This window comes from Lonchura striata, chromosome 7, assembly GCF_050655825.1.
Source record: "Lonchura striata isolate lonStrDom1 chromosome 7, ASM5065582v1, whole genome shotgun sequence".
In the NCBI taxonomy this organism is placed as follows: Eukaryota; Metazoa; Chordata; class Aves; order Passeriformes; family Estrildidae; genus Lonchura; species Lonchura striata.
The window spans coordinates 23,538,221-23,565,041 of record NC_140709.1 but is presented as its reverse complement, the minus strand read 5'-3'; the positions used below and the strand labels follow the sequence as shown (position 1 = coordinate 23,565,041).

The 26,821-nt window shown below is 37.2% G+C and overlaps 1 protein-coding gene across 7 annotated transcripts in view; it reads left to right on the top strand.

The window, feature by feature from the left end:
* ZNF385B (zinc finger protein 385B) overlaps positions 1 to 26,821 on the top strand; it is a 155,888-nt gene that overhangs the window by 3,636 nt on the left and 125,431 nt on the right. The window contains exon 1 of one of the 7 annotated variants that reach the window (XM_085584541.1): positions 15,599 to 16,017. The exons of 4 other annotated variants lie outside the window; for them this stretch is intronic. In XM_085584541.1, coding sequence (XP_085440667.1) covers positions 15,891 to 16,017 — 127 coding nt within the window. In that variant the 5' untranslated portion in view covers positions 15,599 to 15,890. Of the gene's footprint in view, positions 1 to 15,598; positions 16,018 to 16,070; positions 16,390 to 26,821 lie in introns of those variants that run through there. 2 more of the 7 variants (XM_021552490.4, XM_021552495.4) reach the window with 2 other exon arrangements.

The following is a 26,821-nucleotide window of genomic DNA, read 5'->3' as shown; positions in this document are numbered from 1 at the left end:
ATATCACATTCCATGAAATTATGCTAATGTTTCCCAGAGTGATTAATCATGCCCATTAACTTACATATTTTTCCTTTCTAAGTGATTGCTGTCCTCAGATCATGTGCAATAATTCTTTTCAATTTCTCAAATGTGCAGCTTAGAGCTTTAACACATTGTACATTTTACATGCAACTGTGATTCTTCTTATATATTAGCTAAAGCTGGCATTGCTTTCTATAAACATATTAATTGACATGTTAAAAATTCATTAGACAACCTGAGCTTCCGAGGCTTGTAAAAATAGAAGCCTTGTAAACCAATCTAACTATATCAGTGCAGCCCCAGTCTGTTACTTATCAATATTGGTACCTTAACAATTTGCTTCTGCTGAACTACCAGACAGCTCTTGTAATGACAGGTGATGCCAATACACAGTGAGGCATGTTACAACTGTGCTATTTACATTATTGATGATTGTTTGAATATGAGCAAGTCAACCTGTTAGGAAAACACTTTTACTGCTTCACTCCTCAAAAATTATTGAACAAAACTTTGTTTATTGCAGCAACTTTTTTTGGTTATTAAACATTTATAATAAGGAATTTAAGAGGGAGCAGTAGCTAGACATGAGTACAAGCAGTAACTTTAGACAGTTGAAGTCCTTTTTACATCACTTTATATATCTACATGTTTTTCAACTACATAGCCATATGTAACAAAAACATAAATGTTTCACAAGTTTTAAAATGTTGCGAGATTGCATTGAACACAGAAATGACATTAAATAGGTTCCAGTTTACAAACAAATGAAATGCACTTTCTTTGTGGCAGAATGCAGGCCCTGAATAGTTATGAACCTTGGTTCATAGTTTTCACACCTGTGGGATGGGATGATGTGTTGTGCTATTGGTGAGATGCTGTGATTCTGAAATACACTGGGCAGTTTCTCATTACTCTCTGATTTCTCCTGGCGAACTGTTTGGTGCAGATATGCCAGTGCTGAAAGTATGGGCACACCTGCAGCTCAGTCAGTCATTTTGCATGTGAGGCAGGTTAATCTTGTCTCCTAGAGCACACTGATTCTCACTGAGAGATGTCTCGGACTCCTGCAAGCAAGACTCAAAGCCAGTCTGCTCTGTTATAGGATCTACTACTTGCACCTGGCAGGGAAAGTGATCCTGAACACTAAGGTAAGGCTTGTGTGTAAAGGAGGACTGTGTAACTGCTTACTACAGGCACTGAGGAACAGCGACTGAAATGGCAGCATTCAGGTCAGGAGAGCAAAGTGAAATTAACTTGAAATGAAACTTGAATTATATTATGACTTCAAAAATAAAGTTTTCTTTGTTTTGTTGTTTATTTTTTCTGAGCCATTGTATATTTATGGTTTATGAGGCTGTTGTAACACGATGGCTGTCAACCTGCTGCCATTCTACAACCACTGTGGTCTCATACTGAGTAGTTCCTAATTGAGTTATTTACTGGGGACTGGCGTAGTGCTCTTTTCTAGCAGAGGCAGTGCTCCAATGATCTTTAACACTTCTCAGCATTGCTGAGCTTGTAAGGGCTAATGAGTTTATAACACAGCTGATGATGATGGTTTCTCTTTCTATATGTACTTGTGTAGGTAAAGCACAGAAAGCTAGACCTATGGGAGCAGGGTTTGTTGTTGTATTTTAATTTGACACTTCTCAGTGCATCCCATTTAGATATAGTAGACTATCAGGTGTCATTAGTCCTAATATAATTTGATACAATTTCAAAGATTAATTAGGTTAAGAGTCAGTGGTGTGGCAGGCAATATTAGTATGGTCTGCTTCAAAATGAAAATGAGGGAAAAAGTTTAATGTGATTTTTATATCACCTAGTTTATATTTTAGAGTGTCCAACTGTATATGTCATAATTTTGATTAAAAAGAAACTTGTTTTCCTAAGCCAGGAAAAAAGGTTGAGTAAGTTCTTACTCTGCCCTGAACAGCAAGATTTTCAAAGATGTTGCAAGAACCTCCTAATGGGATTTTATAATGAAAATCCTAATAAAAGCTAGCAGAGGAGTATCAAGTCTCTTTCTTTGCATGACTGCATGTGACCAAAAAAAGTAATTGCATAATCTTTCTTCCTTTGGCCACCTGCTAATAACTGGATGCTGAATCTTTGACTTGAAATTGCAAATGCCTGTGTGTGCCTAGGTACATTTAATCTTTTTGTTCAAATGAGATTATTTAATATGTTACAATTAAGAAAACCCCTTAGGAATCTGCATCCAAAGTTATGGACAAGATTCAGCCTTGGTCTGCTTCTGCAGTCTGTTGTCTGCAATGCAGGTGCAGTGTATGCCAGACATATGCTTGTTTGGTAGATTGTGGGGTCTCTGCATAGTCAATACCATGTTTGATGCTTATCTTGGTCTCTTGTTAATCAGAGAAGAATACCAATATTTTTAAACCTCAAGCAAAGAGTTGAAGACTTGCAAAGTTAATGATGTGAAAACCAGGAAATGCAATACAACCTTAGCTGGGTCTGTTAGTAGGCATAATCAAGAGTAACTTTTGGTTTTTTCTCACCACACTTTGTGCATAGCATGGGTAATATGTGCTTCAACAATAGTAAAAGAAATTTAAGAAATCTTTGCACCACTTCCATTATAGAAATAAAAGAGCATTTTCCTGACATTAGGGGAAACCAGCACAGAGAGGGGTTTTCAGCTATGTTAATGCCTGGGCTGAGTCCTGGGGTCTGGTGCATCCACCCTCCGAATGATGCAGGGTGAGCTCACAGCAGAACTGTCATCTTGAGTAGCAACTTTATCAGCTCCAGCCTGCAGTTCTCCACTCAAGCTCCCAGGAAAGTTGTGTGCTAATAGTGAGTGATTTAAGCAACTTGCCAAGCATTTCTAGCAGCTCTGTGGTGAAGCCCAGGCTGCAGATAGATTCTGCACTGCAGCATGTAAGGGCCTCAACAGTGAGAGAATCTTTTTCTCTTGCAGTCTCCAGCTTTTTTTACAGTTTCTGCAGCAAATGAGATTTTTTTTTTTTTTTTAATGAGGTAGCTGTTCTCATTACTTTGATTGTCTTGACTGATCTTCCATCTGTGAGGGGTGGGAAAATATGATCTTGAAATTTAAAGAGCCTATTAGTTGGGTTTCTTTAAAAAAAAAGCTATTCTGCCCTAAGGAATCATGGTAAGTTTTGAATTTTTTCATCAGTCAGTGCTTTTCAAATTGTCAAAACTAGAGCCTGGCTTCTGGACCTGCTGAAATGATTGAAGAAATAAATGTTGTGCTATGTGGAGTAGCATTAGAGGCTTGACATGTTTTCTGTTTCACTGGTACTTGCTCAGGTATTGTCAGATTCCACTCCGGAGATCTTCACATTCTTCATTCAGACAGGTGACATCACCTTATTGTCAGATTAGACAAAATGGACTAATGACACTCCTAGTTCCATGAGTAATGTAAAAACATTAAGCACATATGGGTAGTGATACTTAGTGCTGTATCTTATTCTATATAGTATTAAATTCTGGCAGTTAATATCTATTGTCTGTAAATATATAAAATAGATTTTAAAGATGGAAGTCATTCTTCTTTCAAAAATGTCTGAAACTGCTGAAGCTTTAGAGAATAAATCCTATAGGGAGTGGCTGAAAGACTGGGGTCATTAAGGCTGGAGGAGGCTCAAGGGAGACTCTGTCACTCTCTGCATGTTGGAAGGTTGTAGCCAGGTGGGAGTTGGTCTCTTCTTCCAGTAAGAGGAGACACGGGATGGGAGGAAATGGCCTCAAGCAGCACCTGGAGAGGTTCAGGTTGGATGTCAGGGAGAATTTCATCACTGAAAGGGTACTTAAATACTGGAATGGGCTGCCCAGGGAGGTGGTGGAGTCACCATCCTTGGAAGTGTTAAAGAAACAGCTGGCCATGGTGTTTAATGGACACAGGGATGTTTGGTCAAAGGTTGGACTCAATGACCTGAAGATCTTTTCCAACCTTAGTGATTCTCTGTTTCTATGCCTTTTGGGGTGATCAAGGTTTGAATAGGGTTAAGTCCACTGTACTCAGGACCCCCTTCTCTACTGCAGGCAGGAGACAGATGCTCTTGAGCAAGTGATATTCCTGGAGGGCTAGACAAGAGCTGCCTATTGTCAGAAAACTGACATTTTTTTCCTCTTTCAAACAGGTTTGAGAAAACATTCCAAGCAACTTCTGCTGTCTCTCCTTGGCATGTGGGTTAGTCCCATGATCTCATGGATGTTACAAAAACAGACAAGGAGCTTTACAAACTTCAGCATCACAGAAATTTGTGTTGATGATCAGTAATAACAAATTTTGACAGGAGTAATATCAACATCTGATTATGCTGTCAACTTCATAATTTGGTTATGTTGTCAGCTATGTTAACTTGGTAGATTTGTTGAGTTTCAATTGTCCCCATCATAATTACAATCTATTATGTAATTCAAATAGGTTGGGGCAGTGAGAGGTTGACAAAACAGGTGTGGTGCAATTCTTGTTTTTACCACTTACAGTGAATTTGCATTAGCCAATATTTATGCACGTAACTTGGTGGTGGCATGTTGTTGCAGTGTAAAAGATCTGAAAAAACTGTGCTATTGAAAGAACCTCATGGACCTCTCTTATGTGTTATTTAGTTCTCAGAAGCTTTTCACCTTTTTTTTTAAACTATAAATTAGAATATTGATCAAGTTTCTGTATCACAGTTTTTCAAGAAAGGATCTTTTTTTTCTTTAAGTTGAACATCTAGACCTTGAGCCCTTGCTGAAGGAGAACTTCCTTCTTGTTCAGAGGGGAAGATTGACACTGACCTGATTTGGCGAATGTTTAAAAATAAAGGAAGTGCGTTAAACCCCAGACAACACAAGGCAGAGGGGCTGCAGGGAGGCTGTGGCTGCCAGGGGCGTGGGGGGTTTGTAATCTCCACGTGCAGCACCACGGCTGCTTCCTGCCACACACAGTGATCAGAGGCTCTTCTGCCATGTGCTTCTGATGACTATGGGAATTGTCACGGGCAGTGAGGAGCCAACTTCATGTTTCATGCTGAGCATGGGGGCTTGGCAGGTTTGCTTTTGTATGCTTCTACCATATAAAAGCCTTTGTAATATCAACATGATGGGGTGGTTCATGTTTTTACAGAGCTGGAGATCACATTTTGTGTGACACAAAGTTTTGAATGTTTCTGATTATGTATCTTTTTACTATACATATATGTTCTTGAATTGATTCCTGTCATTTATTGTTGCTACTATTGTATGGCTTCTTCCATCTGTGAGAACGACTGATTGAAAAAATCTGATTTATTTTTAAATTTCTTATGAGGTTGAAGTAGCTGGCTCTGGGCCACAGAAGTACTTTATGTTGTTTAAAAGGATCATTTCAGCTTGAATTTCCAAATGGACTAGTTTATAAAATCCAGCCCTGCTGCTTTTTAAGAATTGTCAGAATCTCTCTAAAATGCTTGTTACTAGGATTTGTATTTAATATTTTTTCCATAAAGCCATAGGCAGAACTTAATACACTTATCAAAGTGCTGCCAAATGCTTTTCAGAATTAGTAGTGAATATTAAAAACTTACTTGAGATTGCTTTGGATCTTTCAGGTTGCAGGAGTGTGAGCTATGCTTTTTGTGGGCTGCCTGCAAGCAGCCCTGCCTGGTCCCTGTCACTTCTGAGCATCCTCTATACCTGCCTCCCCTCAGGCAGCTGGAGTGCCTTAGTCTTTGGACTTCCCTTCAGCAGCTGTATTTCTTGGCTCTTCTAATTTCTTGACTCCTGTGTTGGCTTGTTGAACTTAGTATTTGTTCTAACTGTGTATTTGACCCATGCCCCTCTTTGTGATTGCAACCTAATGCAGCAGATTTCAAGAGTGGCCAGCAACTTGGAGAGTTTATTGGAATATCCCAGTAAAATATGAATCACCTTATAGATGGTGCCCCATTTTTAATGAAAATTCTTTTGCACCCTTTTTCCAGTCAGTGAAGCCTGAAATAAAAGATTAGCTTAATAAATTCACACACCCTTTTAAAATTTTATATTTAATAGAAAAAAAGAAAAATGCTCTTTAAAAATAAAGCTCACTTGTCAAATTTGGGTATAATTTAGAGTGCAAAAGCATTTGTTCTTCCTTTTTTTAAGGTATTTAGGGGGAAACCAAAGTTGGGAAAATGGAGTGTAAGACTACTATATAAGCACTTGGCTATTCCTTGCAGTTACACATTGAGACTGATGAATATGTATATTTTAAAAATAAATGTTTATTGGCAATGATTACTCGGAGATACATTCTCTTGCATTTGATGAACTGCTTTAGTAGCTACAATTATTAGATCTCTGAAAAGAAGGTGAAGTAGGAACAGGAGTTGAACATATATCTGCATATATCTGTTCAATAAAAAAATTTTTTGAGGAAAAAGCTCTTGGAATTACAGGACCATCCTTGTGCTCTGTTTGCATATGGCCTTGGTGTAACAAGTTTCTCACCTATGAATGGATGCTCTAGGTGTTACAGTAATATTATGCATACTTAAAAGCCCTCTTGGGTTGTGAGGTGTATATATTTCAGTTAACATCTCTGCATCAGATTTACCTCTATCCCTTTGAAGAAGAGCTTTTCTGACATAATTGCATTGACTTAGAAATCTGTTATCAGGGAATGGATTTTTATTTTTTTTCCCAAATAAGTATTTCCTTATTGGTAAATGAATTCTGTAAATAGCCTGAAGTGTTTGCACTGAAGTTTAAGGGCTAGATTTAGATACGTTTGTATCTAGTGTATGTAGAGATTTCTGGGGTTGTGAATTTCTGTATTCAGAAGCATAGAAATTGATACTAATTAGAAAAGGATTTAAGTTTAAAGACTGTACTGCAATATAAGGCAGAATGATCTGTTATTAAAAAGGAAAAAAAGGTGAGTCAGGGTTTCATGGGGCTTCCCTGCTAGGAAATTAAATATTGATGTTTTTCAGGTAGCAGTGCTCAGCTCTTAGAGAAAATACCTATCTGCTGGAAACATCTTTTAATATTTTAGAATATATTATACAAAGTATGGCTAATTTTGGAGTTGTCTGATATGCAACAATGCAGAATTTTATGCTTAGCTGACTCTTTAATTAGCTCTCATTCTGTCTCGCATGATTTATAGCATCATGATTCCAATGTAAAAAGGATATATGACTTAATGAAGCAGAAAGCTGCAATGGCTTCACACCTCTAGCTGTTTAATGGTTTTCTGGAGGTAGGGGAATGGTTGTGCTGCAGAAGAAGCTGTAAGCATCTCCTCATTTATTATGGCAAGGACATAATAGTGCACGTTGCTGTGACTTACAGTTGTTTGCCTCCTTGTCATATACACAATGCATTAGAGTGAGGAGGGAATGTGACTATTCCATAAAGCATAAAAATAACAGGTAAAGTAAGAAATGCAGATGTAATCTTTCATGCTCAAACTGAGTTTAGTGCAGCTCTTTGACATGTTTGGAATCTAACTTTTTCTTGATCCTAGAGAAATAGAGTTTCAGTGTGATATAATTTCAATAATAGGCTGTAAAACCCTTAGTGGCGAGTTGCTTTTCTTAGCTAAGGAATTTGGCGAGTTGTTTTCCAAATTGCTACTCTGAACCATACAAATAAGTTTTTAGAAGAAAGAGGTGATTTTTACCGTATTACTCTTACACCGTAAGTTTCTCTAGTTGTGCTTATGTTAGTTTCACACGTTTGTCTTTACAGCATCTTTGATGTAGGGGCTCTGATTTTCCTAATATAAATACTGTAAATTCAAATCTGTTAATTCTAGATTCTTAATAGTTTAAGTGGTCTAAGCATGGCTTCTGAAATTAAAGGGGAAAAGAATCGGGGATATCAGAGAAATGAACTGCCTTCAGCCTTCTTTGGATCTCCAGAAACAGTTTGGTTTCTATTTGGGGCAGCAGCTTTCAGTAATTACTGTTAGGAACCCTCTGAAATCAGAATGAAGCCCTTTTATTTTTTTTACTGTGCAGCTGTATGGTGTTAAAGAATTACCACCTTTTGCCAAAAGTACAGTAACATTACAGGTATGTTTCTGGTACTGTGTCTGATGCAAGCATACATTTATTTCTGAATCTGATGTGATCTGTATCTATTTCCTGCTTATTTCAGGAAGTGACCATTCCTTATTTAGCTTGTGGTCCTATAGAGATAGGACCTAACACACAAAAGTTAGAACCATAGATAGCTATGGACCCACAAAACTGAGAACCTTTCCTGGCTTGCATCTGAGGGCTGAGGTTTGCTTTTAGAGTTCTGTAGGTACCTCTCCCTTTCCTCATTCTCTTCCTCTCTTTTTTTCTTTTTTTTTTTTTCTTTTGTGTGTGAAGTTTGGACTTGCTGCTATTAATCTGCTAGAATCTGCTGCTGCTACCATTTCAGTTTATAAATGAACTACTGAGTTTGTAAGTGAAGACTATTATCTCCTCCCATGATGGGAGATGTGGTTTCTGACATAAATTCTGGGGTTCTCACAGAGAAATGTTTTGCTGTTGCCAGGTGTTTTTTGATTAAATAAGGATTTGTAGAATTTACAAATTTAGTACTTCCTTCAAATACCTGGTTACTTTCTCACATTCATAAAATTCCTTTCAGTGTTTCTGGACTTAAGTCTCTTCTGGAACCAGCACTCTTTGGGACAGCTGTTCTAGGAATTTTTAGGTATCTGGGGAAAAAATAACAACACTCCTCCTTTTTCCAGTCCCCTCTAAGCACTTGCAATGGCTATAATTGTGGAAGTGGGCTGTGCAAGTTATTGTTGAATTTGGCTTTTGGACTCTCATATAGTCCTTTTAAATGTCAGTAAAAGAGAAAGTGTGCTTTGCTGTTTTACAATTGCAGTTTGTGCTTACTTCAACTTTGCAGTTAAACACAAATACAGTATTCAAAGAATTATGCAACTTTATGAGGTTCTGGTAGAGTTTGAGAAATTAGTGAAAAACAGATTACTGCCCTTGGAAAGCTAGATCAGTCCTCTGTATTTGGTAGTTTGTTAGGTTGTAATTTCAGAAGTGAATTATAGATGCTCTCCCAGCACTTTGGAAATTGTCACAACTTCTGGGAAATCGCAAACAAGCCGTGGTTTCTGCTGGACCTTTCAAGGAGGCTGTTTTGTAATGTATAATGGAGATCTGCTCAAAGTACAAGGAACATTACAAGGGCCATTTTCAGAGTAGAGTAAGGAGTATACATGGCATACATAGAATAATCCTGGAGGCTTTTTAAAGGGTTTTGTTTCAGCGTGTGACTCTGTTTTAAACCAGAATTTTGGCAGTGGTGGTGGTTCCTGTTTCTGTATGTGTGTGTGAGCTCACTCATCACTGCAAGGTAGGCTAAGGTCACCTACTGAGAGCAGCAGTGCCTGTGAATGAGAGCATCATAAGAAAGTGAAATTTTGCTTAGTTAATGACCTAAACTAGAAAGAGTTTTACTTAATATGAAATACAAGCACCTGTGTTGAGGTATTTTAAGTAAACACATTTATATTTGTGTAAGTTAATGGCTAAAGATGCTATTAAGATGATCTAGCATCTTAATTTTTCTTTGGCAATGTTTTATCCCATTCTGAGTTGTCCTGGCTTAACTTTGAATATGATCAGTTCTATTTTACATAGTGGTATGTTTTGTATGGAGTTGGCATTTTTGTCAGTAAGAAATATATATGTTGGTAAATATGTGACTATAAAATGGTGGCACTGATAATACCTTTATGTACAAAGCTGTGTTCATGCTTGTTGTCACCATGAGGTTATTACTGAACTATGCAACTGTTTTTATTCTCAACTCTGGCATTTTTTGCAGTACAAATAGATTGATGTACTTGGCTCCAGTCATGCATCTATAGTTGCTTGTGAGGGTTGCTTCTCTTCTCGGGACATGGCTGCATGGTCACTGATACACCTGTGCAGAAGCATTTGTGAGATCAGAGCCTAAGCATATTACTGCTAAATGTAATTAGATGATAGACTCACCCTGCAGTACAACTGCTTCCAAGTGTCATTCAAGATTAACTGAAGAACAGGAATGATTAAGGAGACTTTACCTACTAAATATTTCGAAAACCATTCTGAGGAGGCAAACTTTTAAAATTGATACCCTGGGACTGTGAGCCACTACTGAACATGTAATTCCCTACTGAAAAATGAGATTTAAAATGTTCTTCTTTGCTTAGTCTTCTTTTTAAAAATAATTAATTTTTGTGAAATAATTTGATCAAAAATTAGTATCCATATATTGGTATATTAATTGCTTTGCTGCTGATTTTGCTGAGTCGTGGTGTTTGCTAATAAATCTTTGCTCTTTGTGTAAGAAATTTGAAATGAGTATCTAAAATGTAGGGTCAGTATGATCAAATCAAGTGTTTCTCAAGTTGAATGAAATATTGTATTAAAATGGTAAATAATGGATGCCATACTGGCCCTGTTTACGCTTCCTATGTTTTAGGAACCTTGGGATTAGTGTTTATCTGTCCCATAAAGGACACAAATCATTTAGATTAGAAGTAATCTGATTGTATTGAAGTACAAATTATAGCACAAAGGCCATTCAAGTGGGTTAAGTGACCAGGGTTGGTAAACACCATATGACTGCTGATTGGTCGATGAAAGAGTATTAACTGAAAGATAATGATGGATTTTAATCCAAATCTCTAAAGCGCAACAGCTGTAGTTCCCAAATGAGTTCACTCACTGACAGTTTTAGGACACTGATTTATTTGTTCCTATTTCTCTTGCACACAATTACTTTGAAAAATTACTCATTTTTCCTGTATAGAATATAGCTATTCCACACAGCTTTCTTAGATTAGATTTCTTGTCTACTTTCAGTGAGTTCATTATGATTCTTTTGCATTTTATGTTGGAGAAATTGCAGGGTTTTTATTTCAGTGTTCTGAAGTATGCCAAGGTAAATTGTTAGGGTGACTTGGTTTAGGAAATTCAGCTGAGGTCCTTTTTTTCATGTCTTTTATGAACATAGTATGAAATCTCATTAACTATTTAAAAAGGCAAATTGGTATTCCATATGAACTTATTTTAAGAAAACTTACTGATGTTAATGCTTAATGCTTATCACTGATAATAAATTATATGTATTTGTGTAATTTTATTTATTTCAGAGTGCCTATATCCAATTTAAAAAATGGAAAGTGCATAAAAATGACATTATAATATCCTAAGAGTGAGAAATGGAAGCTGTATAGGTCCATAATGGAACATTGTTTAGGATGTGAAATGAAAAATGTGGGTAGACTGTATTTATTAATGACTTCAGTGTTGGGACAATACTGCCTTTTTAGGGGTTGTTGTTGAAATAGGGACTTTGGTGGGAAAGTTTCATATTTTCTCAAGTCTTCCCCTCAAATTTGTGCTTGCCCTGAAATAAGAGTGTTCATTAAAGGAATTAGATGAATGTCTTCAAAAAGAAAGTAATTTAACTTTGTGGTTTTCCTGGTCCATCTGTCTATTTGCTTTTACAAGGTCAAGAGACCAGATGAAGTGATACTTAATTATTGTTTACAGTCTAAATAGTCAAACATATGAAAAATTGTTAAAGATCTTCAGAATGATACTGTTTTGTCTTGTCTGTCTTTGTATCTCAAAAATGTGTGTGATAAAACCATTCCTCTGTTATTATTCAGGATTTATTTAGATAATGTAGACATGCCAGGAGCAGGCATTAGATCAGCCTGTGTGCTGTCCCTACAGATTGTTTAGAGAGCAAGAATGGAGTCATTAGTACCTAAGTCATGTTTTGTCCTTTTGATGTGGACACATCTAATGCTATAAATAGTGTAAGTAGGTATAAAACTTTTCCTTTGGATTCACAGTATAATTCAAAATGCAGCTAGGAAAACTGCCTGGTAAATAGGCTAAGTCCTTTATATCCATTCATTTGTAAGGATATTTTGGTATATCTCTGAACTCTAGTTGCTTTCCTAGAGGAAATCTACTGCTATGGCAGATGAGTGTTTCTGCTAACAGTTGAACTAGGCTTTCTTCATTCGTTAGCTAAGAACTGATAAATACTTAAAAATAATAATATGGCATTTAATTGACCATTTTGCCTGATGATTGAATTGGCCATTTTGCATAAGTGAAATTAATTACAATAGCTGTGGACTCTTATTTAATTGCCATACCTAATGAAGCATAATTAAATAAAAATTTGTATATTGTTTAGAATGAAATAGTGATTCCTTACCTTTCTGCTTTTCAGGGATAAGGGAGCATTAATGCTGCAGTTGCAAAATTGATGAGTGTCCATTGGAGTTCAGGAAACTGATTTAATTAACACTTTTGATGATTTCAGACTCACATGGGTACAGAGAAGAGTTCTGGCCAGGGAAAAGCAGGTCCTGTTTTGTTATGGGGAGACTTCCTTAGTCTTGGAAAATAAAGGAATTATATTATCATAGGATTTGAAGGGACCTTAAAGTCATCAAGTTCCTACCCCCTGCTGTGGACAGGGACACCTTCCCCCAGATCAAGATGCTCAGAGCCCCATCCAATCTGGCCTTGAACACTTCCAGGGACAGGGCATCCACAGATTCTCTTGGCAACTTATGCCAGAGCCTCACCACTCTTACAGTGAAGTAGCTTAGGTTATAACTAATCTACTAATTATAACTACCTTCTTTCAGTTTAAAGTCATTACCCCATATCCTGTCACTACATGCCCTTGTAAAAACAGAGAGGTTGTGGGAACACAGGGGAAGACAAAACATTTGTCTTCTGATGGATTTATGGACTGAAACTTTTTTTTCCCTATTATGAACAAATAGGGAAAGAAATTAAACCATCAGCCAGGGTTGACACAAAATCAGTGCCTGGACTATATGACTGAATACATGCTTGATTGTTCAGGGTTTGTCCTGGAGGAAGTACATGAGGACTAGAATTTAGGTTTGGTTTTGTTTGAGCTTTGTTTTTTTAAGTCTGACATTTATTACAGTGATAAAGCATAGCAGCAGTCCAGACCTTGATCAAGTGCATGGCTGAGAGAAGATAAATGCTCCTGCCTAAACATTGTCAGTTCTGAACATTCAAAAATCACCCCAGATCTAGAAGAAAATTGAAATTGGTTTCTGTTTAATTCCCTTCTAGTTTTTGAGCCTTTAGGGTTCATGTTTTCAGTCAGCTCTGCCAGGATTAGAAGGATATTTAAAAAGCTAGAGTTCCTGGGGATTTTTATGACTGCATGACCCAGGCTTAAGAAAAATGCCTAATACTGCAAGATGTAATTCTGAGAGCTAGCTGCCCTGAATTTGTGAGTGGAGTGCCATAAGCAGAGGGGATATCAGATTGAGAACTTGGATTTTACTAAGTGAACCTTTCCAAATGTTTCATATTTAAAACCTCATACTTGAATATGAGGTTTTGATGTCAACACAGGAGGGATATTCAACCTGCTGGGTCTTTTAAGTAAGTGTGTTTAAAACTGTCTTTAACAGAAACTGTGTTCAGTTATTAGCTATTCAGAAGAAGACAACTTTGGCACAGATCAATTCGGTAAGCCAGTGTGAGAGAGAAAGATCTTTGTTAATTGGAGGATTTAATAAAATAATTTTTTATCAAAAGGATGTTTTTGTGTTACAAAATCAACTGTCTGCACATAAAAAAAGAAGGGGTTTAAAAAAATTTCTTTATTGATAAAATGTTGAGGAAATTTAAGGCTACCAAATGTCTCCAGGGAATGTGACAGTTCGGACAAGGGAGAGATCTACTGAAATAAGGCATAAAAGTCAGCTTTACTGCAATCCTAAAGTTGCAAAGGGCTTTGAAAAGTGAATGACTGGAGAGAAATTTCTCCTGAGAATAAAATGGGCTTCTGAAAGATAACTTGAGCTGGAAATGCTTAAGTAAAAGCTTCTCGTTGTGCACCTCAACATTTTCTAGTGTAAAAAAATATATATTCTGCTCATGCTTTCATCTTCCTGGGGGTCATATTTATTCAGAGGAGATTAATAGCCAATTTTCCTTGTGACTGCCATCATCAGAAGTTTATCCCTCTGTAAAATGAATTTTTTTACTTTTTAGGGGAACAGTATGCATGAATTTCTGTGAAGACTTCAAATAGATTGTTGTAAAATGACAAGTGGAATTATGTTTATATCCCTGAGCAGGTGCTAGCCTTGTATTCTATGCAGGATGGCAGCACAAGACTCACTGTGACTTGTATAATTTGATGACAGATATTTTTGTCTTAAATATCTGGTATTTAGTTTTAAAAGCACTTATGATTTCCTGGCCATTTAATGAAGTGTTCTACAGAGAGCTGCACTAGGATCATGGATTAGTGAACTCTGCAGTAGAGGACGCAGTCTGGAATGATTTAAAGCAGTTGACAGTTCTACACTCATTTGAAAAGGGGCAATGCTTAAGGAAAAACTTGGAAAAGCTACCTTGTTGCCCCTCATTGCCTCTGGCTGAGTGTCCTGTAGATTTCCAAGTGGTTTGGGTTTTTTCCTTAGATAGTTCCTGCTTTTTCTCAGGAGCTAAGCTGTCATTTGCAGATGATTGATGTACTCTGCTCCTCTGCCCTTCATGGTCTGAATTCTGGAGGAGGTGATGCACTTGTGCTGGGCTGGGGGAACCTTCCTTGAGCATTTGCTCTGGGCCTCCTGGAGCATCTCTGCAGGTGCAGCCACAGGGGCTGTAGTGCTGGGGACAGTACAGGGCCCCTGCAGAGACCTTTGCAACCCTTCTCCCTCATCACTGTGCAGTACAGACCTTGGTGATCTCGCTCCTTTATGTCCTGTTCTTCTGCTATTAATGATTTAAAGGCAATTTGTCCATATCTTGAAATTTTACTTTTTAAGGTTTCAGCTTAAACAATGTTTTTTTTTCATCCAAGCAGACCATGATATAACCTTTATATTTGTGCAAGGGCTAATTGCCTCCCTGAGAAAGGTTTTCATGTACCTGGTGATTTAAAAAGACTGGAAAAAGGCTTCTGTGGATGTATTTTTCTATTTTCTCTGGTTGCATTACGTATTTATCAAGGTACAAAAATAATTTCCATTAGATATTTTAAAAAGAATGCATAGAATTATTTTATATATTTTCCTAATTTTTATATATATTCCTGATAGTTGTTATTGGGGAAATGGCTATATTTTCTATTAACCATGTATAAATGGATATGACACATGAAGTGATTTTATGCTGGTTGTGAAGCAGACAGAAGATATCATACTAGTTCTGCTTTTTAATTGTCTTTTCCTTCTTCTATGTATTTATAATATGTCAGTGCATGAGCAGGAGGATAAGAAGACTCTACAGAGAGGATAGGAAAAAAATTGGAGCTGGGCAAGAGCTGATGGAGGAACCAGCAATCAAAATAACAGTATCATTTTGTAAATGATCACATGAAAAGGAGGAAGAAAACATCCTGTTGGCAAGAAAGAAAATTCCTAAATTTTCTTTTCAGGTCAAGGAAAACTGTAAGTTCTGCAGAATTGTTTCTTTGTCTCAGGTTTCCTCTGAACTTGTGGTCCATATGTGCCTTTTGCTGCTGATCACAGTGAGAATCCTTATCTGCTCCCAGGTCAGTAGGTGGAAGCAGCAGAACATTGTAACTTGTTCTTAATTTACTGTGTCTTCTACAGTGCAACTTACTCTTATTTTACTGGGCAATTAGAGAGCTATAACCTCCTGATTTGTCTGATCTACAATAAACTTAAAATCATCTAGTATGTCTCAACAAATATTATAAACTTGACAGCAGATGGCACATGCTTTTTATTTAGCCCTGCATATACTATCTTGGTGGGTGGTAACTGCCTTAGGACAAAATCAGCATCCCACCAGTCACCATCTGGGATGGCAGATGATATGTGGGACTGTCATGAATAAGCATTCTGATGTTTGTAAATGTCTGAGGGAAGACACTGCTTGTTAACGTGGCAGTTGGTATGCAGTCACCTCCATGAGAAGCACACTTTATGCAGTAATCAGCAAAAGACAAACTGTGTGCCTTGGGTTCATCTCTGCAATATGGGTGAGTGTAAGTTGAATAGTCCATTATTTGTTCACTTTGATGGCAAACTTGAATGGTTCTTATCTTGCCAGACTTTTAGTCTTTGTCACTGCTTTTGTGCTTAGAATTTTACTCTTTGGTAGTGTGTCAGCAGTAATATTTAGATGCCTCATACGGCATTGCAACCAATGCTGATAATGAACAGTGTACTCTGAGCTGATGGGGAAATGGAGGGGGTAGTTTGGAGAAAAAGGTGTGAATTTCTTGTAAAAACACTCCATAGTTTTGCTCCAGATGCAGGAATGGGCCCTCTGCTATGGGTGATAGGGAGATGGGGATGACTGAGCTGGATCAGAAGACAATTTTATTGAGAATATGAAGAGTTTATATAAGGTATATAGGATTCTATTTTTGGTAACATTTTCTCATTGGTTACACCTTCTTCATGACATCAGCTACCTGGTAATAATTACAAAATTGTACATGTCTCTTGGTCACTTGTACACCAGGGAGCAGTTATCTGTGTCTGTCTCTCCCATGGTTTCTGCTTGGTTAGGCATGAGATATCAGGCTTCTTTTTCAGTTGCATTGAACTCTGTCTCACTCCCCACAGTCTACTCCCATTTTACATTATCCCCTGAGCAAGATGTACACACAAACATCTGAACCATGAGGATATCCACAGGCCACTTTCCTCATTTCTGTTCCTGTCTCTATGCACTAAGCCTCTTTCCTGAACAGGTGTGCTTTGAGAAATGTTATTTAGATGTGATATTCTGGAAGGGCTGCTGTCATTTATGTAGCAGGCTCTTTATGTAGAGTATTTTAGACAGTAAAGCTGGCCTTGTAGGAAACTCTGAGTTGTATCAAGTACAAACATCTTTGAAAGAGTCTGTGCATCTATCATGCAACTCGATTCCTACTGCAATTAGAACATCCATTTTGATTTGTGTTATTATTGTTTTACTCACACTTACCTGGTCTGTATACCAGCTGAAGTAGGTATCATAGAATCACAGAAGGGTTTGGGTTGGAAGGGACCTTAAAGGTCATCCAGCTCCAACCCCCTGCCATGGTCAGGGGCACTTTCCGTGAGGTTGCTCAGGGCCTCATCCAACCTGATCTTCAACACTACCAGGGATAGGGCTTCCACAGCTTCTCTGGGAAATCTGTTTCAGTGTCTCGCCACCCTCATAGCAAAGAATTTCTTTCTATTATGTAATCTAGACCTACCCTCTTTCATTTTGAAGTCATTACCTCTTGTCCTGTCACTCCATATCCTTTGAAAAGTCCCTCTCCAGCTCTCTCATTGCCTTTTCAGCTGCTGGAAGGTGCTCTAAGGTCTTCCTGGAGCCTTCTCTTCTCCAGGCCAAACAAACCCAACTCTCCCAGCCTCTCATCATAGGAGAGGTACTTCTGTCTTCTAATCACCTTTGTGACCCTCCCATGGACCTTCTCCAGCACTTAGAAACAACAATTCAAGGAAGTGACATCTGCTTTAGTGATTCATGTAGTTGACTTGACTATTATTTTTTTCAGTGCTTCCTGACTACTTGGTGTAGAATATATACAAGAGTGCAGGGCTTAAAAAAGTTTATGTAGGTACACAGTTTGTGGTAATTGGGAGTGGGGCTGAGGCTGAGCCTCATCCCCAGTGGGTACAGCTGTGTAGGTCAGGTGAACAGCACTGACAGCAGTGAGCCCAGGTGCACTGAGCAACCACCACAGGGAGCAGAGGGCACACAGGTGCAATGCATGAACATGAGGGTATAAAATGTTGGGCTAAAGAAAAAGAAGGGCAGCTGCTTGAAGCCTTCTGAAGTGGAATGAGGTTACTCTGTATGGGCAGATGCTTGAAGCCTTCTGAAGTGGAATGAAGTTACTCTGTATGGGCAGATGCTTGAAGCCTTCTGGTGTGGTATGGTGTTACTCTGTGTGGGGGAATGCTTAAAGCCTTCTGAAACTGTATGGTGATACTCTCTCAGTTGTGACATATGCCATGACAAGTTTATGCAGTTTAGTGGAATTGCCAATGGACCTTAGGTGTGAAGGTTTTGTGGTAGAGCAATATATTACCTGAGTATCTTAATGTATTTTTGACTATTAAGTATGATATGCAAATACTATACTGATTTTATACAAATGAATAGTTAAAAGGATGAAACCCAAACAATCTGCCCTGTGAATGCTTAATTTGGGTACTATGATCAGCTTAAAATGTAAGAGTTAGGGTCCAAAAGTTTATAAAACCAGATTAGATCAAAGCAATAATATGGTTGCACTGACTGGAAAGTGCAGAAATGAGGGGTGTTTGCCAAATTTGTATGAACAAATGCCCTCCTTCTCATGGCTCTTAATTGAGGAGAGAGCAGAGTGGATTATTTACAGCATGGAAGCACATCCTATTTATGGATCAATGTATGAAAAATCAGCAAAACTCACAAAAGGCTGGTTCTTCTTTTTTTTTCTGAATGGAAGTGTGTTTTTTGGTGTGGAATAAGATATTCAGAATGGATTTTGCAAGCAACAGTCACTTAAAGCCTGAGGTGATTGGCAGTTGAGTTTAGGAGAGATCTGTGCATGGGAAGGAGGAATAAGGGAGTGGCTGTAACTTCAACTTCACCAGTCATCTCTCCAAGTTCAGTTCTGACACAAAATACACTTAATTGTAGTTCCTTTAAATGGGGAAAAGGGCAAGCAAAAGGTTAAGTTCAGGTCAGTGCTGACTTTACCCTAGCCTGCTTGCAGGTGGCTTCAGACTAAATGATCCAATATATTCTTATGGTCTGTCACTACCAGCTGGGTAATGTTCTTATAACTTGATCATAAAACTTAAGTAATTAATAAGATAAAGCAGGTGTGATGTCCCTTTATAATATAAGGCAACATTAGTTTTGATATTTTTTCAGTTCCAAAAGAGAATCAGTGTTTACACAGACAATGACAGAATCTATGAATGATGACTAATCTGGGACCATCTTTTTAGGAACATTTTAGGATTGACATTCACTGCCACTGATAATACTTGCAGTTTTCTGTTCTTTGTGCTCTTAGTGTTTCCAATCAAGCTGATAGATCTCAATCTCACATTTTTTTCTCAATGTGGTGTGTTCTTTGTTCATGCCCAGCTATTATTGTCACACAATCATCAAAGCTCTTGTGTCCAAGAGTGCTTTCACAGCATTACCAGGCTTTATCCTGAATTAATGATTTCCAGTACGACTTATATTCAGCTGTAGCATTGTCAGACTTAAGAACATGACAGCCATCTATTAGACCTGACTTTCCGTTGTGGCTTCCTTTTATGCTGAGATGAATTCTTGATATTTTTGAGAGGGTAGGAAATTATTTTTACTTCCCGAGACCAAAGACTGATTTACTCTTCAAATGTCATTATGCTCAAGCAAGATAAAGTAAAGTAAAGCCAGGTACAAATTCTCTGTAGGAACCTCAGATTATGTCAGCAGGTTTTGATCTTTATTTTTGCAAGTTTATGCTATGAACAGAATTTTTTAATAAATAAAATAGTTGCTTCAGTAGAAGCACCTTACATCTTGAATCATTGTCCAAATAATTAAAACCCATTTGTTTTGCAGTTGGCTTTATGTTATCTCAAGATTCTCAAATATATAAAATAATATGTTATTTAAAAAAACCCTATTTTCTGTGGTTCTTTTGTTGTTGAATACAGGTTCAAACTATATCCTCTACAGGATTTTCCCTTTATAGGTTTGTATTCAGCTCTTCCAAGTTGTAAAATCTTATGAAGATACACTTAATTAATGTTGTGTTATTCAATGTTTTTCTAGGGACAAATACAAGGAGTCCTTTGATTTAAATAGTACTTGGATCCAATACTTTGAAAGTTACAAATAAAAATCTTAACCTAGCAACTTTGAAGAAAATTCTTAGGGGTAATGTAATTCAACTGATGTATTAAATTCACAATTGATTAGAGAGTTCTCTGGTCTCAAGAAAGCAGAGTATGAAAATGGATAAAATTGAAAATATACATAAGAAAACTCACTTTGCTAATTTCTACTTGGAAAAATTTAGCTTTTTAAAATTGAGGATTTGCTGTTAAAAGAACTTGTAATTTTCATGTTGAACTTATTAAAGTATCCTGGTTTTAAACCTTTTTCTTTATTTTCTTTGTTCTTTTTACCCCTGTCCGTTTGGCATTTGTGGATGTTTTATGTTTTAATGCTGCCTGTATCCAAGAAAGGGCTTTAATCTTTCTCGGTGTTGCCTTACAAATACAATGTATTTGGGATTTAGGTCATTAATAGGAACTAGAGTTCCTGGATGAAATAGGATGTAAATAGGATCAGATACAGACAATCAGTGATGGCTGGTATGAAACGGATTTTTTTTTTTTTTTAATGAGGACACTAAAACACAGACTGGACCATGGGTTATCTGATGGAATTTGTTGCAGGCTTCATACCAGGGATAGAACTATGGATATTGGGATCATTATAAGGATTTGTTCAAAACATTTGTTAGAGAGAAAGCTAAGGGAGCCAAGCCATTTTCCTGGAAGGTCTACTCTCTGAAAGGTTTCTGCATGTGGTAGGGGAGGGCAAATGTCTAAAATGATATATAAACCATGTGTTGGACACTTAGGGCATCTAAACATTCTTCTTTAATTAGCTAAGATTGCTTAGAATGCAAGTTAACTGAAGGTAAGCAGTGGTTTAATGACAGACTGCTGAGTAGAAGGGACCAACTTGTCAAATGGTTCATCAAGCAAAGTCGTATTATGATAATTCTGTAGAACTATCTGTTCATCTTGAAGCATAATCCAGGATAGCTGTCTGGACTGCAAACTTGGTTAGCCTACTTGGCAGCAGTCTGATGTGTTATGTCAGGTGGGGATATATCTCTTTGGCAAATAAACTGATGTGTAAATAAATTCTTGTTAATGCTAAGAGTGCCAGAAATCTGTAAGTACAGGTGCTACAGAGGAAAGAATCAAACTTATAATTAGAGCTAACTGCAGATATTGGCACATGCAACAGCAGTCAGTGATAACCTAACCTGAGAGTAATTTCATTTATTCCAGTTTAGCTGAGCTCACAGTCTAGTGTAACAGGTCTAATTTTAGGTTTCCTTAACATCAAAAATTTCAAGGCTAGTAAAGCAAAACACTAGTTACTTGAATGCTTCCAGTTTTCTGAATTACCTTGTGCTGAACAGCTAATGTTTGTATTGTGAAACAGCCATCTGTTTCTATAGTTTGAAGAGAATCTCCTTCAAATGTTAAATGCTCTAAAATGTGTTTGTGAAGAGGCTGTCAGCCATTTGTCACCATTCAAGTCTTTTCATGCTCAGTGAAAGCAAGCTGAGTTTCTATTCCTCTTTGTATTGATGAACTAGTGTCAAAATTAAAGCTAAAAAATTACTTGAGTCCAATTTGGTCTGTGTACTGTGACCAGTTGATTATTCTTTATCTGTATTAAGAAATAAAAAAATGTATTTACTTTTATGAACCATCCAATTTTTACTGTAACTTTGAATAAAAACATTCCATGTATTTTGTAAGCAGAGATGAAAGACATAACCAAGAGTTGATTTGATATGGATGGATGGGTAATAAATAGTTTGACAGGTGGAGATGTTGCAGAATAAGATGCCTCCTTGAGGAATTTCAGAACAAGATGAGGATTAAACATGGCAGTTCTCTGTTTGGGTTTGTACTGAAAGAAAGAGAAACACATCTTCTGAAACCAAACAGGTCCCTTAAACATATGGGGGATTTTACAAGGCTGGCTTCAAAAGAGTCTCTAGTGCTTTTTTAAACTCTGTAGGATACTGCACACAAGGCACTATGCATATGCTGTTCACCACAGTATCCCAAAAGAACTTGTTGCCCAGATGGTGCAAACCATATGCCTCTTGATAGTTTATCTGTGTTTGGGAAATACTCTCTAAAAATATAAGAAAGGTCATAAGACTTGTGAAGAAAAGCTCTATTGAATTTCTTTTAAATAATGCTCTGGAGGTATTCAAAGTTGGTTTTTGTATTTTTTTTGGGGTTGGGCTTTTTCTTTTGGGAGATGTGTGTAAATGTTTTATGGAGAGATGAGGAAGCAGGGAACCATAGTTGCTCAGCGTGAGACCACAGCTCTTAAGACATGTATGCAGACTTCACTAGTTCAGTGCACAGCTAGTTTTTTTCCATTGGAGATGCCTAAGAGGACTGTAACACAAGGCTGGGTCCTGGGTCCCTCTCTCCCCTCCCCTTCTCCCAGCTGTTTGAATGAACCTTTTTGGAAATGTAACAATACAGAAAGACAGTTAACTTTAGTTTTTGTTCTTATGTCTTCAACAACTCATTTGATTATTTCCAAAGGCTAAAGGAGAGAATTCTCTTTGCCCATATGTAAGTTTCTAAAATCAGTTTTCTTTTTTGCTTACCTGGCACAGATCCACGAAGGAAAGGCAGTCTAATTACATTTCCAGCACAGTGGTTCTTTGAAGTATGAACTAATTAGGAATGGGCATTACAAAAGTTTAGACCAGCACTCAGGACAAGAATGCATCATGTAACCATCACTAATTCATTAGGATAACCAAAGCTTATTTCCTTCAAGTAAAGATTTGCACATTCTCACCTACAGCACTGTACTATATAAATACTTCTTTGTAGCTCCTCTGAAAGCACAACTCTGTTTAAAAGTAAATTAGCCAGCCAAATTGAAAGGCTAATTGCCTTAAGCTTCAAGTACAAAGGATATCCACACTTAGATTTCTTTGCCAGCTGCAAGAGGCTGAGAAGATGTGTTTTCAGAAATCCTAACAGGGTATCTCATGACACTTCAGAATTTTAATGTGGTGTCATAAATCACTAACTTATTCTTGCTCCGGTATTGTTTGCAGAATCTATTGTTTGCAGGAAATACAACCCTGTTTAGTCTGGTAACAGTTTATGTCAAATATCTGAAAAGGTCTTACACTTTACATTGCTTCCTCTTATGATTTTGATCAGAAGAAAAATTAGTATACCTGGTTTAATTCAGAACTTGTTTTTGCAAGAGAAAAACTGATGAAGCTTACAATTCCTTTACAGACTTAACATTTTTCTGGATCATTTCAGCTGGATATATGGATACTCTTGTGTTTCCTGCTTAGTTTTTCTTGTTTTCTCATTCCCACCTTTCAATTTTTAATTAAGTCTAATCCTCACTGAGTAAATACAGTGACAACCTTTGCAATGTGTGTGTCCAGTGTGATTCACAGAATCATGTCCTTTTTGTATGGATCATTTTAACTTGTGGATGTTATGTGTCAGCTGCTGCTGCTGAGACTTACACTGTGCTTTTTATCAAGGTTGTACAGAACTGGGAGCTTGCAGGATTGATCAAATGTATTTTCTCCATATGATAATTCCCAACCCTTCTGCCTTTTAATGAACTCATATTCTTGTTCTTACGCTTAAACCAACTTCTAAATATTCCACAAATCTACCTATAACAATTACTCTAAATTATTTTTTAGTTTCACAGAATGTAATGATTATGTAACTTCTCTTTATTCTCAGCTCACTGACTGTAGTCTCAAGTAGCTGCTTCTGTTACATGATAATGTCATTGAGCTATGTGTAAGCCTGAGGAATGAAATGACCCTGTTTCATATCTGACTCCTGGTGGGTGAGCACAAGTACCACCCAGAGCTCTTCACAATCTATCTGCAGGAATAAGCTTTTTTGAAAAAAAAAAAATCACTTGTCAGATGTGTGCTTGCATAAATTTGAGTGACTACAAAGTTTAGAGAATAAGAACAAAGTGATTGGTTTGGGAATCTTTTTGGTTTTGTTTTCTATTACAATTTAATGTGTATGTACATGTTTCTGTCATTAAAGTTTAAAGCATTCAGACAGGTTTCTAAAGAAAGGTTAGCTTGTACAAGATAAGCCTCATGGTGAGATTCTGCACTGACTCAATGCAGAACTGTACTTGTCCTGAACGTTCTAGAACCAGTATATTTCAAAGGTATGTTTTTTCAACCTGAACTTTAAAGAAGAAAGGAAGGAGATGAGATTTTTAAAACAATGGAAGCTTTCTTTGCATGTAATAACATTTTTAGTTTTTGAACAAATACATGCATCACAAGATGTGATCATTTATGTTAAAATCTGTATTACAGTGTGAAAAATGGCCATGCTTTAGAATATCAGTGCATGTTTGCCACCAACATTTTCATTTTAAAACCTCTAGAAGGGACTAAACAAAGCTTTTCAAGCACAAGTGATTTGCTTTACCAAATGTTCGGATCTCCACATCCCAGGGGGATAAGGGCTGGGATTTCTGTAAGGAACAGGCAGACTTCTGAGGCTTGGCATGGTCGCATCTCTGGCTGCAGGTACAGGTTCTCTCCAGGGCTGGACTGGTCAGACTATGCTGCTACAAGCCCTCCTATGCTCAGTGTAGGCATTTTCTCAGAAGTAGTTTGCATCTGCTGCTCCCATCAGTTGTTGGGAGGTCATTGCTGCTTATAATCAAGCCACCTTTTAATTTAGATGCAGAGCTTCAGGCAACAAAGGTTGTTTTAAAATTTCAGCTTGTTTTTTAATTCTTGAATTAGTAGCAAGAGATTGTTTCAATGACTCGTTTGTCCTGTGTATGCAACTTTGTAGTAAAACTGAGTTTATAGTTATTTTTTTGTTAAAACAAGAGTGTACCTTGGCAGTGATTTCTTTTTATTTGTTTGAAGGTTAGTTTTCTTTCTATACTGGCAGCTGGGATGCCTAAGGGTGCAGGTGCAGTGTGCTCAATTGTTCTTTCTGGGTGCGTCCATATTTATAAATACTTTGGTGATGTCAGGACTGCATTCTTGAGGCAAATGTTCTGATTTCCCCGTGTACCCTGCTTTGGCCCATAATTGAGCAGTCTCAGGCTTTGTTTTGTTCCTCTGGAGGAAAGGCAGCAGAAACATGCAGTCCAGGAGTGTATGTGCCTTGTGCTGCAGTACTATTGTGCTAATGCAGTGCCAGCCTGGTGCTTTCTAAAACAACACTTCTTGGGAAGCTTTGGTGCTCCATCAGTCTTCCTTCTGCTCCATGCATCTTCCCAATGCAGATGTTTGCCTCTGCCAATTTTAAAGATATCCAAACCAACTGAGCTTCATTAAGGTCTTACAGATGATTAAAATAATTGCTGAATCATACTTTGGATTATTTTCTGTCTGCAACCAAAAGTAAGAGATTTTTGATAGGACAGGATTTTTAAACTGTAACATTTTAGTACTCAATAATGATTTGTATGTACAACTTGTAAAAGAATTTTTGTTTCAGAACATTTTACTTCAGAGAACAAAAGCTACAATAGTGATGTTGAAATGAAATATGGAAAACAAAGGGACTAGGGGAGGTTATTTATGGTTTAAAATACATTGAAAAATAATAAATACTGAAGCTCTAAGGAGATTAAATTTTCAGATGAAAACGTTATCTTAGCTGAGTCAAGGATCTTGGTTGCTGGCCTTGAAATATGATACTTACACTTAAATGATTTAGTGTGACAGTCTCTAGCCTAGGTTTTCAAGATCACCAGTATTTTGTTTTTAAATTAATTAGGTACCTGTATGCTACAATTATTTTTAATAATTAGTTTTATTTTTATTTGGTGTGATTTATACCTTAATGTATTGTTAATATTGTTTGATGACAGAACTGTCATCTATTAGAAACAAACACATGAAGTGTATTTAGAATTCTTGATCAGTGAATTGTACTTGAGAGGGAATCTGTACCAATACTAAGCATGGGTTAGTTAGGAATATGATGAAATACTCTATCCTACCATATATATGACTAACTATTTCTGAAGCTTTTTCTGTTTACACCCCTGTGCCAGAGAACAGAACAGACTTTCTCTTGGTAATAAACTTAACTGGATTATGAAAGGGGTAATCTAGTGTTACTTGTGAATGCTGCACTCTTCTGGGGAGGATTACTGCTACTTTTAGTTTTAATGTTTGTGTCTTTCAGTGCTCCTGCCTAACAGAGTGGTAAGTATACACAAAATTCTGTGCTGCTTTGGTTCCAGGCAGGAAAAAGGATCTTGTGTTTGAAGTCTTTTGCTTCTGAAACCTGAGCATAGGTGAACTCTTGCCTGGAAAGAGCTGCTTTTGTGCACTGCTTTCTGAGCCAGCCTTTGGCCATCCAGAGTATCTGGGTGGTGAGGGATAAGAATATATATCAATTTATGTAGCTGAGAAAACAGAATTATTTTCTATATGAGTTACCCTAGATGCACTTTCCCCCCACCCCCAATTTCTTGTCTGCTGGTTTAGCACCATACCTTAAATAAAATAGGAACGTTCCCCCAGTATATGTAAAACTGTATTTTGTGTAGCTAGATGATGAGGTTTTTATTCTCTATGGCAAGTTAATATTTCAGGCTATTGGATTGTTCTTCAGGGATTTACCATGATTTTCTGTAGCTTGCACAAGACTAATGTTAACTGACTTTCCCCTGTAAAATAGTTTGAGTTGTGAAGGTATTGATGGACTAATATAGATAACATACAATCTTTGTATGAAGCTTTAGATCTGGATGCATGTGAAAGTGGAAAGGCTTCATTAGTCTCATTTGAACAGTCTGATGCCTTCCAGTGTTTCCATAACATTTTTTGTTGGCATCTATTTTGTTGAATCGTTGTATTTGAAGCAGTGGGCGCTGCTATAGCCATTGGAAAGTGAGGAGCTCTGGAACCAGTGTTTAGTAAGGCAGAGGAAATGTATTTGAAAATCATCTTAACCTCTGCTACAGATGCAATAATAAATCTACTTTAAAATAGAGAGCTTGCTTAACAAAATAAT